This window comes from Schizosaccharomyces cryophilus (assembly GCF_000004155.1).
Source record: "Schizosaccharomyces cryophilus OY26 unplaced genomic scaffold supercont4.1, whole genome shotgun sequence".
Lineage (NCBI taxonomy): Eukaryota > Fungi > Ascomycota > Schizosaccharomycetes > Schizosaccharomycetales > Schizosaccharomycetaceae > Schizosaccharomyces > Schizosaccharomyces cryophilus.
The window spans coordinates 2221812-2237158 of NW_013185624.1; the positions used below are offsets into that span (position 1 = coordinate 2221812).

Sequence of the window (15347 nt, forward strand, 5' to 3'; positions counted from 1 at the left end):
TTTTGTTATACATGCTTTGGAAAAGAGGATCAAGGGTTCATTCGCTAATGGACGACAACTGTGTTTCTTGCTTTCACCGACTTTTGCGCACATTAATTGATTTTTTCAATTTGAAAATTCTACATTAACCTATTTCTTTCGGGTTCGCAAGTTCCTCTCTTTGTCCATAGAAATAAACCAATTTTTCTGTGTTTTCCTTCCACTTAGTTTGTTTACTTTATTGCGATGTGGCATTGCAGCACATTAAATAGCCAACAAAGTCCAGCGCAAAAAAAGTAAAAACTTCCACCAAATTAAACTTGGATTTAGCAAAGCATTGCTCCTTTGGAATTCCTTCTTTTGGCTTTAAATATTCATTTTCTTTGTATACGCTCCTAGTAGACTTACTTGATTGAGCTGTATGCTTCGATTGAACGACGACGAGCATCCTAATGAGTATGTAGTCTTCATAACAGCAATCAAAGATGAACAGGAACGATTTGCGAAAGATTACTTGAACCGAATTGCTGCTATGGTGTTTCCAATTATGAAGAACAACGGATTCGGTGTAACATCTTTGGACGAAGTGACTTATAATTCACAATTTTGGGGTAGAAATTGGAACAAAGGCGAATGCGTGGAATTAGTTTTGCGAGATGCCCGTGGAAGATGGCTTCCTTTTGAGTTTGTCATGGATGTGTTTTTGCATGAACTATGCCACATTTGGCGTGGCCCTCATGATAAAGTTTTTTATAATCATCTCGCTCGTTTGCGTCAAGAATTAACAGAACTTTATGCAAAGAGTTATAAAGGCCCAGGAAAGTATATGACATGGGATTCATTTCCTCTGGCCGAGGTAGTTGGAGGACTTCGCAGTGTTGCTTACCAAGGAGTGACTTTAACGCCAAGTGCTCCTTATGGTATTGAATTGTGTGGTGGCTCTCTTCAGAGAAAACGGAACAAACGCCGTGCAACGGGATCACGTGTAGGGAAACAAAAGTCTACAAAGGTAGGACAAAAACTCGGGTCCGATTTGGATGAACGTAAGAATATGCTTCGCTCAACGTCGAAACCTCAAGCAAAAAGTAATCGAGGAAGAGAAGCAAGACTTCTTGCTGCAGTGAAAAGAACTGGCTCAGAATCTCAAGGCTCTACAGAATTACCTCCTACAGCAAAACAAAAAACGTTGAACAACTTTATTGTCATAGACTAGTCCTTTTCTTTCTATATTTAATTATTTTCCTGTTCCCTTTTTCTCACTGTCTCTCTTCTTATCCAACAATGGCTCACTTTTATTTTTACGTGTACAGTGCTTGGCTCCTTGAATGATTTTGAATTTGCATTGCATATTAATACCCTTGTTCTTCTTAGACACTTAGAATTACCCTTCAGTTCCCTGGTACAAGTCATTTTCGTGTATACGGCTATACGCTTTATGACTTGGGTTGTCTACCACAACAATGGACTTGAAAGTCCATATTTTGACTATAAAATTTATTTTCTTATAAAAAGGAGAAGAAAAAAAAGAAGACGAGTAAATCTCACAATGCTCTACCACAAAAGAGGACCGTCTACTTAAGCTTAGGTAGTAAACGTAGCAATACAAAGCAGAAGATTTTGTATATCTACATTTGATGATTTATCAGAAGGTCAGAACTATGTATATTAGGAATTTTTTTTTTTTTGGGGGGGGGTTTCCTTTTGTAAGGGAAAGTAATCAATTCTTTTTCTATCGTTAATTTCCCAATAAGAACCGAGGTAGAGTACTGCAGAGATCCATCATAGGTATACTTCTTCTGTTAATTTTCTTTACTTCGACGTTTGTATTTCTTGATGATCATGGTACTCTATTACTTGTTTCTTTTAGGTGACTCAGGGTAATGTCGTCTTTAAACAGTAAGCTCTACACTTAAACTAGAAAGCAAATAGCTCTATTTTACCATAATAATGAAAAATGAAAAATGAAAAATAGTCCTTCTTTCGTATCTATATCCTTTTCCAATTTTGAAATTCATTTCCTTTCGATTCCACTCCACCTAAAAAAGTTGTTACATGAGCGAGATCGGAAGTTTTGAAGAACATGACACTGTAGAAAAGCACGTTATTCGGCCGCCGATCCCAAAAGCATTAAAAAAGTATTGGAACAATCGGTACAACTTGTTTTCCCGCTTCGATGAAGGAATATGGCTGGACTATCAATCCTGGTATAGTGTTACACCAGAGTAAGTAAAAGACATTGCTTCTTTGTTTTCTTCGTCATGGGTTGATAATTTCGACAACAATGTGACAATGCCGTTTGGTTACAATGAATAAGATCAAGCTCCTCCTTACATCGTGGAATGGATATACTAATAAGTGTTTAGACGAGTTGCATATTATATTGCTCAATCCATTTTTGAGTCCCACCAACCAGAATTAATCATTGATGCATTTTCTGGTTGCGGAGGAAATACAATTCAATTCGCCAAATTTTGTCCAGGTAATTATTATCCTATATCTTTCATCTATTTCTACTAACCAAATATTTAGTCATTTCTATCGAACTTGATCCAATAAAAATTGCTATGGCCAAGCATAATTTATCTGTTTACAAGGTTCCATCATCCAGAGTCACTTTTATACAAGGAGATGTATTGGATGTGCTAAGATCTATCGACTTTGCTTCCCAATATAGAGTACGTTTCTTTTTTTTTTTCCGAAATACAAACACACTAACTTAATAATAGACAGTCCTCTTCATGAGCCCTCCATGGGGAGGCCCTAGTTACTCAGGGAAGTCTACTTACTCTTTGAGTGATTTAATTCCTTATAAATTTGATGTTTTATATAAAGCCGCTTTTCGCATCACTCCCTACATTGCCGCTTTTCTACCCAAAAATACAGACATTGATGAGCTCGCTCACTATAGTACTGATAAAAATCGTATTGTCGTTACGAACTTCCTTTATGAGGGCTACTCTAAAGCTATCTGCTGCTACTTCAACATGAAAAATGTGCTAACTTCTACAGCTCTCCAACAAGCTTAAGCTTAAAAATAATTTCATGTCACGCCCTTCGATAGATCATGATCAGTATCATCCAAAAAAATTCATTCATTAACTAAATAGCGATTAATCTCTTAATATTATAGGACCCTTTTCGTATATGCAAATGGTATAAAAAATTCGACATCAATTTCTATCAAGCATAGTAGCCAATCCACCTTCGGGTCGTCCAAACAGCGGACATATCTTGTTAGTCTTCATATGACCGACTTGACCACAGTTGCTGCATTTACGAGTAGTCGGCTTTTTACCTTCTCCATTGATAGTAATACCTTCCTTGGCAGCATGACGAGCTCTTCTGCGCTCCCAATTCTTTTGACTCTTTGCAAGCTCCTGTTCCAATCTTTTACGATTGCGTTTATCGATGGCTTCATCTCCTGTAGGAACGACCGCATCCAAAGCAGTAGATTGTTCGTCGATTTCTCTCCGCTTTTTCAAATACGCGTGAATAACAATGGGATCATGAACAATCTCTTGTTTACGATCCCAATTTCCATTGCGATCTTGATAGACTCGAACGATGCGAAGAACCTTATCTGTGGAAGGAGTAACTTCTCTTGGAGGTTCTTCGGTTTCAAGGTAATCTTCGTATTTATTCTTGATTTTATACTTCCTTGCCAATTCATCAATGTTTGAAATAGCAAGGCCACGCTTCTGGGCATTCCAAATCCGATTAATCTCTTCTTCGTAGGCTTGCTGTTGTTTTGCGACGTTATAAGCATGTGCATTCTTTGTTTGCGGCTCAGGTTTATCATCTGGTTCACCAGCGGGCCTAAAACCACCCTTCATACTAGTACGGATGAAACTATAACCTTCACCAATACCAGTTGGATCTCCTTCACCGAAAAGCGTAAGCATAGCTTTTCCTTGAGTAGCATTAATGAAATTTCTAGTTGTAATCCATGGTGCTAATAATTGCTCTGCTGGTTGCTCTTCTTCATCGTCATCGTTTATCTCCTCAATTGTTTTACCATATCCAGCATCCTCTAATTGTTGGACACCAACTTGCATGCTTTCTAACAAACATACAGTTTCAGGAGAAACCATAGACCTAGTACCAGCCTCATCGGGAACAACTTCGTTAGACTTTAGTTTCCAATAACCAGGTCCATCGCCCTTCTTTTTATATTCCATGAACTCTTTAAGCCTTTGACGAATTTGCATTTCATTCTGATCTGAAAAATGTTGTGAGAGCTGCCTAATAAAAAGACCGCCAGTTGGTGACCGCCTAATAAGTCTAAATACTAGCATTTTCAGACGGTTTTTGCTTGCAGTAGTTACTTTTCGAGAATGAGGACCAGGGACATCAGTGACAGGGAAAGTTTGTCCACTCACAAAGATATGATTGATGTTTTTCAGATAGTACTTGGAACCATAACTGCTTGAATTCCGAATCAGGATAAAGTCTGTAAAAGGGAGTTCATGCTTAAATAAAGGAGCACGAATCATCTTATTATATAAAGTGGGTGTTATTTCTCCAGGCTCCACGGAACCAAAGTTCCAGAAAGGACTTCTATCCTGAACATCCAAAACATGACTCTCACCAACTTCCAATTTGGGTCGTGATTCATCATGTTCGTTCTTTTTTCGATAGTAATTTACAATCCTACTAGCCATTCCAACATTAGAAAGAACAGGAGGATGCTCTTCAGAAAACTCTACCAAAATGGCATGCGTGGTATCACCCATAGTCATATCTTTTGTTTCGGGAATAAGCCCTCTTTCAGACTTATTTTTGTCCTTACTTTTCTTTCGAATATTCAAAGGAGAAAACACAATAGCGGCATTTGGTTTAAACGACATATTCGGTCGATGAAAGCTTCGCACAGCTCTTTTACTGAGTCTAGTCTTATAGTAAGGGAAAGTTAGTTTTTCAGCAAAAGCAGCATGCTCAATAGCAAGCTGAGACAAAGTATTTCGGACTTTGGATTGGTGATTTTGCTTAAGCATTTCGTAAGCACTATCATTAGATAAATTATATTTCCATGAAAATGAATTGCGTAGATGTAGGTCGTGATATGAGCGGTGTTGTTCATCCCGTTTTTGAGGTTGCAAAAGTAACTTCGGGTCATTCAAATTGAGAACCACTTTTGAACCTCCCGTTTCACCTTCAAAAATATTCTCATCAATGTTTAGATCGAAATCGACTAACGATTTGTCTATGGAGAAGGAAGGGCGATCTAATTTCGTTAAGTCCTTTTCATCGTAAATAATCCCTTTTTCCCAATCGTTAGTTGTGAAAATGGTGTTCAAATCAAGTCCATCGTTTCTCTTTCTGTTAGCAGCTCTTTCGATATGAATATACAACATACCTGAGTAAGTCTACCAGTTTTTCGTCTTTTAGTGGATTGTGTCGATAAAGCAGGAACGATATCACGCTTTACAGGAATGGGTTTTTTAGAATTAAATATGGCCGAGTAGTCCGGCTCAATCTCAAGAGCTAGCCTCGTTGGGACACAAACTTAAATATTAGTATTCTTTGAAGCTACTGATAAACATACCTTTTGGGGTTTTCTTTTTAGGCGGAGCTAACTTGACATGTTTAGGGCGAAATAATTCCGAGAAATTTAATAGTACTCCACGTTTAAAAGTAGGAAAATAAGTTTTCACAATATTTTCCCGAATCTGATCTTCATTCTGTGTTTCAGCTGTGCTCGGGACAACTGGAGCGGAAGGCGTTTCATTCATATCTACCAGACCTGCTGGTACTGAAAAACCAACGCCACTTAGAACTTGACCTGCGGCTTCCTCGCCCATTTCCTTAGCTAGTAAACTCCTAAAATCTTCATCTTCATCTTTGCCCGTATAGTTGACGGCTTGCTCTTCTTCAGGCAAATTGTCATCTGAAACATCATCTTCTAAATCATCGCCTTCGTCAAGCGTTTTACCAAACCCGATTCCATCTTCGTAGCTAAAACCATCTTGACCACTTTCATTCTTCATATCTACAGAATCAGGCTCTAAATCTTTAGATTGTTCATCTAAATCCATTGGAATCATATCTCCTAAAAATGAATCTAACATCCCCATGCCAGAATCATTTTGTTTTAATGAGAAATCCTATATTTGTAAGCATATATTGTGTTAGACGAGAAGTTACTTACATTTTCAGAATCTATCATGGAATCTTTCGACCCAATTTCACCTTCTAAGCCATTAAAGGACATACTTACTTTAATTTTTAAATTTAAAGCACCTTTAATAGAAAGAATACACTAAAATACAACGTTTGGGCCTCGAGAAGATGTAGGTGAAGGGATAATCAAGCCTGTAGTTAGCATACCCCCACAAGTAACGAAATCTTTTACTAGGTGACAGACGTATAGTGGCAAGCTTGAATATACTTTTATATACTTATATGTATAGTATATGGGATATAATTTCTTTGGTTTCTTTTTGTTTTATAAGGGCGATTTTATATTTTATTTTAAATATTAGATAAGGAACAATTTTTATAATTAACTAACAAATAAATATGTCTATTAGTTCGTGGAAATTAAAGTAAGACGTCCACATCGAGAAACGAAAATGAAGTAATATTATAAACATAAAGAGTATGCAAGGGAAATGCGAAAAGATTTATGGATTGAATAGGATGGTGAATCGTGATAGACATCTTAAGCGAGACGAGGAGATTTAGTATGCTTATACATAAGCCACAAGAAGGGCAGGGGAAGTATCATAACAACCATAATAAAAGCGTAAACGGCCCCAGGCTCTGTAGTTAAGGAGGAAATCAACGTTAAGGAAATTTGACCAAAGAAAACGCCCGCTTGAGAAATAAGAGCGTATAATGCAAAGAATCTAGTCTCTTTCCCGCGAGGAATTAATTGTGAATAAACAGAACGACAGAAACTATGAGCGCCACCTAACAGAAAGCTTACGAAAATTGTAGTCTTAAAGATGTCTGAGGCAGTCCGAACACCGCCATCAAAACCGGGAAGAAAGCCTAACATTCCATACAAAGGTGCTAAAGGTAGAATCATTGCGATGATTATGACGGTTTGTAGATTTGTTAAACGAAAGTATTCAGTGAGATAAGGTAAAACAATAGTGCCTAGCAAAGCAAACAAAGAGATTCCCATGCCGAGTAACGCAACCTGAAAATTTGATAAATTTAATCTAGATTTTCCTAATATAATAGCGGAAGTGAGAGTGGTTTGGAGCCCACAATTAATAAATAAACGCGAAAATAAAAATAAACGAATGGGTAGGATGCTCATAGCATGTTGTAAAGAGTGATAAGACTCTTTGGTACTCTTGAACAGGATTTTCCAGATAGGATCAGCAGTATAATTATCGTTTGGCAGTTTAACGAACAAGCAAATGGGGTATGACAAGAGTAACCACCAAGTACCACAGACCGTAATTGCGATAAGAATCAAAGAAGAGTCAGGAGCTGCTTTGTACATGAGTGGTACAAGAAACAATTGAAAAAGGATTGCTGATCCAAAAAAGCAGCTAAATCCTACACTCGATAATCTAGCAGCGACCCTGGACTTGTCTTCCTCTTCGACGTCCGTAGACGGAGCAGATTCGTTCAAAATCAAGCTTTGCTCATTCAAGTACTGTTCTTCGTTCTCCGAGTCCATTATGCTGTCTCCGGAAGAGGAACCGTTTCCAATACTTGCCGTTTCATCCTCTACCGCAGATTCTAACGTATACGGACTTGATATAGGATAGTACCGTAGTAGAATAGGCAAGAAGGAGTCATAGCATGACTGTGCTATAATAAAAGAAAGATCAATTGCAACAAACGAAACCAATTGCAACGAAAATAAAGAGGAAGGAATCCAAGGTAAAATAATAGAACTGATTGAGCCAATAAGAACACATAAATGAAGGACATAACGTCGGTTGGTACCGTAATCGCAAACCACACCAACGCCAGTCATTAAACACAATTGAATGAGAGTTGAAAATGCAAAAGCAGCAAATAAGACAGAGCCTACATCAATCCATATAGAGTGAAGAACGCGTACAGAGCATGGTTCATCAGGAAAGCTAGAGCATGGAATCGCGTGGTCTCTTCTCAGAAACCCATTACTGTGAGCATTTTTCATCACCACGAGTGGTACAAATACACCCATATTCACAGTTGCAATGGGTCCCGCTCCGCCAGCGTACAATATCCAACTTAAAATATGCCAAACATTAGTGCTAAAGCTTTTTCTGTACGAAGAGAAAGACGAATCCATTAGACTGATAAGCAATTCCTCTTTAATATGGCCAACAACAGATATTAAATTTATAGAAGAGTGTTGTTATAGTTAGAAGAGTAGTTGCCGTTCGTGGTAATAATACCTTTTACCCCCCTCTGATTGTGTCATTGCGCCCCTCCATAAACAAAAGCAACAAATATAAACATTAATATACAACTAAAAGGAAACTGGTTGTTAACGATAGACAAAGTATTTTATATGAAATAAATATAGAAAACTAAAAATTAAAAGAATGACTGCCTAAAAGTTCGATAATAGTATGCTGCCTTTTATTGTTGATTCTCCTACCGGAAGGTGACTTAAAAGAAAACGAGCGAAACTTCAAGTTTCACACCGATAATAAGAGATAAAAAAAAGATAGAATGGGAATAATAAGATTCATCTTAGTATTAAACAGATAATTAGATGTTAGTTGTAGTTTTGCCGAACCATTGGCCTAATAAATGAACTGGAAGAGTTTGCTGGCTTTCGAGGACGAGGTTGAGTATTTGTTGACCTTTTACGACGCTGAGGCATTGTTCTTCTTCCGCGACCTCCTCGTGCAGAACGACCTCCTCGAGAACCGGCTTTCCTATATGAGTTTGTATCAGAAGTAACCGTTGACTGTATAGTCGGTCGGGGTTCATGCTGCGAGAAAGACTGACTACACATAAAGTTTAATATATCTCTTTTTTGAGTAACCGATTCTTCATCTAAGGGGCTTGAAGGCTGATAATCACTGCCAGCATTTTCCTCAAAATCATTGTCACCTCCTTCAGGCTCAAAATCGAGCACATCAATATTATCAAACTCATCAACATCAATGCTTTCAACCGTGGGATCCAGCTCGGTTCCAGCCAAATTTTGATCTTTCTCATCAATATACTTTTGAATAACTTGAAGAAATTGCGGTCCAACCCTTTCAGCACGTTCACCGCTAACTCCATGTATTTCTTTTAGTTCTGTAACATTTCTAGGAAGTTTTTGAGCCATGCTAGATAACATCGCATCTGTAAAATATGAACCAACTCTAGAATCATTCAAGGCCATTAAATTGCTTCGACGCACCTTTAGTTCAGCAAAACAACGATTCACAATGTCCATTTCATATTCGGACATAAACTTATTTGTTGGCATGCTGTCTGTACTAATTTTGCAACCAGTTACTACCTCACGTCCTACATTGTTCGGAACCAATTGAGAATCATATATATCATCATTTCCCTGAAAATGATCGTGGTTACTAGTTGAGCTATTTGTTCTTCGAAGAGAAGAATAATAATCTGTCACGTTTGGCAATGTCTTGCTACGTGTTAAGGCCCGGCCTTCATTTCCAGAGTTCGATGATTCCTGCTTTATCTCAAGTACAACTCGATGCTTACCAGCAATCACTGAGTTTAACAGTGTCTGCTTACCGGGAAACACATAGGCTGATACGAAGCCCCTACGATTAGCTTCCACTTTTTCAACAAAAATTCCTTCCGCAACCAATTGATGAAATAGCCTTTCTGAATCTCCTCTATTTAATGACTTTCCGTCGCCTGCTCCTTCTAGCCTATCCCAGCCGTTTTCAATGATTTTTGCTCCTTTACTGCCACGAAACACATCTATTAGTTGAAGAAGAGTGGTTTTTCCCGACATGGAACGTATTAATTTGATAGCTTTCGCGGCAATTTCGGTCATATCCTTTTTTACATATGTCGCTTCTTCGCAACATATATCACAACCTCGGCAACAATGTACTTGGTCAAAACTCTCACCAAAGTATGCTAAAATCTGCTTCCTTCTGCAATCAGATTTATTTTCGCAAAACTGAATAACTTGCCGGAGCATGTGTCGTTGACGCTCTTTCGTTTCAGGATCACCATCTCCGCTCATAATTAAACGTTGGAACGTTACATGATCTTTGTAACTATAAAACATTATACAGTGAGCTGGTTTCCCATCTCTACCAGCACGACCTGTTTCCTGATAATAGCCTTCAAGAGACTTTGGAAAACTATGATGAATGACAAATCGTACATCTCCTTTATCAACACCCATACCAAACGCAATAGTAGCGACTATAATTTTGTAATTTCCAGCTTGCCATTCGCTTTGGATTCTTTGCCTCTCGTTTTTGTCAATCCCAGCATGATAATGCCAAGCTTTTAAACCGTAATCTTTCCTCAACTTATCAGCAACTTGCTCACAACTAGTCCTTGAAAGGCAATAAATTATACCTGATTCATGCATGTGTCCGTTGCTAAGGAACCGATATAACTCTGTATAAAGATCCTTCTTCGGCCGTATCTCATAAAATAAATTGGGGCGATTAAAGCTAGATTTTAGTTCCAAACAGCTATCCATTCTTAGGGTGTTTATGATATCTTTCTTTACAACTTCATTGGCAGTAGCTGTTAAAGCCATTAGGGGCACACCTCGATAAGCGTCCCTCAATGCCCCCAGTTGTTTATAATCAGGTCGAAAATCGTGACCCCAGTGACTCACACAATGTGCTTCATCAATGACTATGCGAGCAAGCAACTTCCGATCATACAGATTTTTCAACACCCTTGTTACTGCACCATTACTTGCCAAGCCCTCCGGTGTAACATAGAGTAGTTTCACCATGACTTTCTCAGCCATAAGGAAAGATATGACTTTGCGACGCTCTTCAGCAGGCTGTTCACCGCTGAGAGGTAAGGAAGGAATGTTAATTCTTTTCAAATGCTCTAATTGATCCTGCATTAAAGAAAGAAGCGGTGAAACAACAAGAGTAACACCGCGAGTGACCCCGCTTTCAACTACTGCCGGTAGTTGGTAACATAATGATTTACCACCGCCTGTAGGCATCAAAACAAAGACGTCCTTTCCAGAAAGTGTCCCGTTAATAGCATCTAGTTGATTATTCCGAAAACCTCTAAGATTAAACGTGTACTTTAAGACGTGAAGAAGTTCAGGTGACCACTTATGATTCAAAGCAGGATCTGTCTTTGATGGGAGTTGAACTAAATGACTTTTATCCATATCCAAGCTTTCTGGTTGAGAAGCATCAATATTCAGTCTATGATTTTGAATTTCTCTCAAGGGCACATCTTCAAGTTGTGCTTCTTTAGGGATAGCGCTCTGATCAGCATTGGAATAATTATTTTTATCGTCATCAATTAATAAAACTTCATTAGGAGAACTTGGAATATCTTGAATAGGATCTGTCATTGGAAAAGAGATGTCAGCATCATTAAATTCAAAGCTGTCGATATCAGTAGAAGATATATCCTTTTCATAAGACTGCTCTACAAAATTTTTTGGAGCATTTGAAACAGTAGGTGTAGCAGCAACTTTTTCATTCGCAAAATTGTTGTTGAAGGACAGATCATGTGAAAGCTCTTTCTGCTTCACCACTGATTCAGGTACAAACGTCGAAAAATTGGCTTCATTTTCCATTTCCTTTGACGGGGTTGTAAGATTAGAGGGTTGTATAGAATGTTCGGTGCTTGATATAGCATCTTGGACAAGAGAAATTTTACGACTCAAAACATCCCGTTTAGGAATCCATTCTTTAAATCGCATAGAGGTTGGGTCATTTTCCATCATTTCAATGATTCGATCACTTAGTTCGCTTTTCTCTTCTCGCAAAATTTCTAAATAATGTTGTAGATTATCCCGAGGCCATGAACAAAAGTCTAAAGAAATGGATGATGAGTTGGGGGTAGCAGTTAATGAACGCTGGTTTTCTGATATGCTAGGCTGACGCACAGGAGTTGGAGCCTGTACATTAGAGCTTTTTTGAGCTTCAGGAGTACAAAATGAACCTTTTTCATTGAAAGACTCACCAATATGTTGTTGATTATCACACTGATTCTGGATTTTCAGTCCTGGTTCAGGTACAGACGGGGCTTCTACAAAGGCCGAAGCATAGGAAGGCTGTTTTTGGAAAGCTTCCATTTCAGCAGCTCGAAGAAACTCCTCGTCAACGTCATCAAACTCTTCCTCACTGTCCACTGTTTTTGAACTTGCCATTCGCTTGGGTTTTGGGATCTCAGATTCATCAAAGGATGATTGTCTTTTCAGAATTGGGGACTTTGGTAAATCATCTGTCAAATCGATGGCTTGCTGTTCATCAAATACATCTAGTACATTTGACTTGGGAGGACTTACTGGTGACTGTAATGGCTCAAAGGTAGTCTTATACGAAGAGCCAATTGAAACAGTGTCAAAATTAAGTAAACTCAAAGGTTGCTTATTAGTTTCTAGTTTTTGAGGGCCATTATGAAAAAACCAATCAAGATGTTGATTTAGGTTTGTTTTGGTTACAACCATATTCTTCGATGTACTGGACCTAAAGTACCTCTCCTCAATCACCAAGCATTGTTTCGTTAATAAAAAAAAGAACCTTGGTTTAGATATTAGTCTGGCCGTAAACCCAGTCGCTTGTTTGTTTTAGTAAAAAGCTTCGAATAGCAACACGCGTCGCGACAGCCTTCAGTCAATAGCATAATCCACCGTAGCTCGCAAATCAATAATAAGAAAATATGCTTACGATCTTTAATCCACAAAAGTCAAAGCGCAGCATATACAAGTACGGGTTTCTGTCTACTAGAAGAAAAACCGAAAAACTGGCGAATTTTCAGGTATTCGCAGTTTTTTATGTATAACTAAGGGATTATTGGGGTTTTTTTTGGAGTGTTTAATTAATTTGAAAGGAAAATGGTCATGGTCGGTGAAATTGAAGAGAATAGAAAAGAAACAACTGGTAAAAATTTGATGAATGGATATACTAAAGGTCATCAATCACCAGATTCAAAAAAAAATACAAAGAAAAAATCAAAAAGTCCTTCCAAAAAAGGCTCGGAAACTGGAAAACGAAACGGGCTTGTAAACTTCTTGGATGAAGACGAAGAGCGAAATGAAGATCAATCTGAAATGACTGTTTCATCAAAAAACGTTGATAAGTCTCCAAAAAAGAAAAGTTTGCTTGAACAAAGAAAACAATTGCCTATTTGGGAGGCCAAGGATGCTATTTGTCAAAGGATACAAGACAACCGCGTAATTGTAATTGTCGGTGAGACTGGTTCGGGTAAGTCCACTCAAATTCCTCAATTTCTTAATGAATGTGAATATGCTCAAGAAGGTTGCGTGGGAATTACACAGCCCCGTAGGGTAGCTGCTGTAAACTTGGCAAAACGCGTAGCCCAAGAACAAGGTACTCGACTAGGAGATAAGGTCGGTTATTCCATTCGTTTTGATGATTCGACAAGTTCCAGTACTAGAGCTAAGTATTTAACCGATGGTATGTTATTAAGAGAGTTAATCAACGATCCTCTTCTTTCGCAATATCATACGTTGATTTTGGATGAAGCACATGAAAGAACTCTCATGACTGACATGCTACTTGGCTTTGTAAAAAAGATAATCAAAAAGAGACCTGCTTTGCGTGTCGTCATTATGAGTGCTACTTTAAACGCAGAAAGATTTTCTGAATTTTTCGATGGCGCCGAGATATGTTTTATCAGTGGTCGACAATACCCTGTTCAAGTACATTATACATATGTCCCAGAACAAGATTATATGGATGCTTGTTTGCGTACCATTTTTCAATTACACGTGAAATTGCCTCCTGGTGATATTCTCGTTTTTCTTACTGGTCAAGATGAAATTGAGGCATTGGAATCTCTGATTAAAGATTATGCGAAGCAGTTGCCTTCTAATAAACTGCAAATTCAGGCTTGCCCCCTTTTCGCCAGCTTACCGCAAGAGCAGCAAATGCAGGTTTTCCAGCCGACTATGCCTAATCATCGTAAAGTCGTATTATCTACAAATATTGCGGAAACCTCTGTTACTATTCCTGGAATTCGATATGTTATCGACACTGGGTTGGCCAAGGTTAAACAATTTAACTCTCGATTGGGTTTGGAGAGTTTAACGGTGCAGCCAATTTCTCAGTCGGCCGCTAGACAACGTAGTGGTCGTGCAGGCCGTGAAGCACCAGGACAGTGCTTTCGATTATATACTGAGGCAGATTTCGACAAGCTTCCTAAAGAGTCTACACCAGAAATCAAGCGCATTGATCTTTCCCAGGCTGTACTGACACTCAAAGCACGGGGCCAGAATGACGTTATCAATTTCGATTACATGGATCCTCCCTCCAAGCAGTCTCTTATTCGTGCTTTGGAACACTTGTATTCAGTCGGAGCATTGGATGATAATGGAAAAATCAATGACATGGGGTATCAAATGTCTCTGATTCCTCTATTACCATCCCTTGCTAGAGCTATGTTAAGTGCAAGGGAACATAACTGCTTAAATGAAGTTATTGATATCGTTTCCTGTCTTTCAACAGATTCGATGTTTCTCTTTCCTCAGGAGAAAAGAGACGAAGCAGCTGAAGCCAAGACAAAATTCTTGCATAGTGAAGGAGATCACCTTACATGCTTAAATGCATTACGGGTATATCTCGAAACAAGTTCGGACATGCGAAAACACTGGTGCAACCAGAACTTTATTAACCGCCGTGCATTAAAAATCGTATTGGACATTCGCAAACAACTTCAAGAGCATTGCATTAAAGCGGGTTGGGAAATTAATGTTAATACCGAAGTCAATACTGAGAATATCCTTCGTTCTTTCCTTTCGGGCTACATTTCTAATACCGCTCTTCTTCATCCGGATGGTTCCTATAAGACTACTGTTGGTAACCAGGTAAGTTTCTAGTTTGTTATCAAAACATCTCTAACCGTTTTTTTAGACTGTATCCATTCATCCTTCCTCTTCTCTGTTTGGGAAGAAGGTAGAAGCGATTATGTATCATGAATCTGTATGTCGAATGTTTATTCAGTATGAAGATTTGCTAATATTTTGTCTAGGTTTTCACTACCAAGCCATATGTTCGAGGTGTCAGCTGCATTCGGGGTACTTGGCTGGCTGCCGTAGCTCCTCATTATCTTGGCCGTCAACAAGTATAATATTAGGCAAAATGATATCAATACGTTGGTGTATAATTTTTTTATTTATTATTTTTCCTTTACTTTCACTTCACTAGGTTGATAGATCAGAATTAATCGCTTAACAAACTTTAATATATTTCCTATTCGCATTAGTTCAAGCTTAAATTTGCCTCGTTAGCTTATTTTTATTATGCCAC

The 15347-nt window shown here is 38.3% G+C and overlaps 6 protein-coding genes across 6 annotated transcripts; 3 read left to right on the plus strand and 3 right to left on the minus strand.

Annotated features, from left to right (window-relative positions):
- The first annotated feature begins 318 nt into the window (after positions 1–318).
- On the plus strand, positions 319–1673 carry SPOG_03943 (WLM domain-containing protein). The gene has a single exon (XM_013166207.1). The coding sequence runs from the start codon at positions 401–403 to the stop codon at positions 1190–1192; it is 792 nt and encodes a 263-aa protein (XP_013021661.1). The 5' UTR covers positions 319–400; the 3' UTR covers positions 1193–1673.
- On the plus strand, positions 1652–3194 carry SPOG_03944 (RNA methyltransferase Tgs1). Its single transcript, XM_013166208.1, has 4 exons — positions 1652–2201; positions 2343–2458; positions 2509–2654; positions 2706–3194. Exons 1-4 carry the CDS (start codon positions 2032–2034, stop codon positions 3003–3005), a joined length of 732 nt encoding a protein of 243 aa, XP_013021662.1. The 5' UTR covers positions 1652–2031; the 3' UTR covers positions 3006–3194.
- On the minus strand, positions 3028–6274 carry SPOG_03945 (transcription factor TFIID complex subunit Taf111). The gene is made up of 4 exons (XM_013166209.1): positions 6128–6274; positions 5525–6083; positions 5336–5484; positions 3028–5294 (listed from the first exon to the last, which is right to left on the minus strand). The coding sequence occupies exons 1-4, from the start codon at positions 6188–6190 to the stop codon at positions 3150–3152; spliced, it is 2916 nt and encodes a 971-aa protein (XP_013021663.1). The 5' UTR covers positions 6191–6274; the 3' UTR covers positions 3028–3149.
- Positions 6275–6430: 156 nt separating this feature from the next.
- SPOG_03946 (vacuolar amino acid efflux transporter Atg22) lies at positions 6431–8288 on the minus strand. The gene has a single exon (XM_013166210.1). It carries the CDS (start codon positions 8219–8221, stop codon positions 6641–6643), a length of 1581 nt encoding a protein of 526 aa, XP_013021664.1. The 5' UTR covers positions 8222–8288; the 3' UTR covers positions 6431–6640.
- Positions 8289–8415: 127 nt separating this feature from the next.
- On the minus strand, positions 8416–12637 carry SPOG_03947 (RecQ type DNA helicase Rqh1). Its single transcript, XM_013166211.1, has one exon. The coding sequence runs from the start codon at positions 12524–12526 to the stop codon at positions 8654–8656; it is 3873 nt and encodes a 1290-aa protein (XP_013021665.1). The 5' UTR covers positions 12527–12637; the 3' UTR covers positions 8416–8653.
- Positions 12638–12782: 145 nt separating this feature from the next.
- On the plus strand, positions 12783–15345 carry SPOG_03948 (ATP-dependent RNA helicase Prh1). Its single transcript, XM_013166212.1, has 3 exons — positions 12783–14905; positions 14952–15020; positions 15070–15345. Exons 1-3 carry the CDS (start codon positions 12914–12916, stop codon positions 15166–15168), a joined length of 2160 nt encoding a protein of 719 aa, XP_013021666.1. The 5' UTR covers positions 12783–12913; the 3' UTR covers positions 15169–15345.
- Positions 15346–15347: the final 2 nt, after the last annotated feature.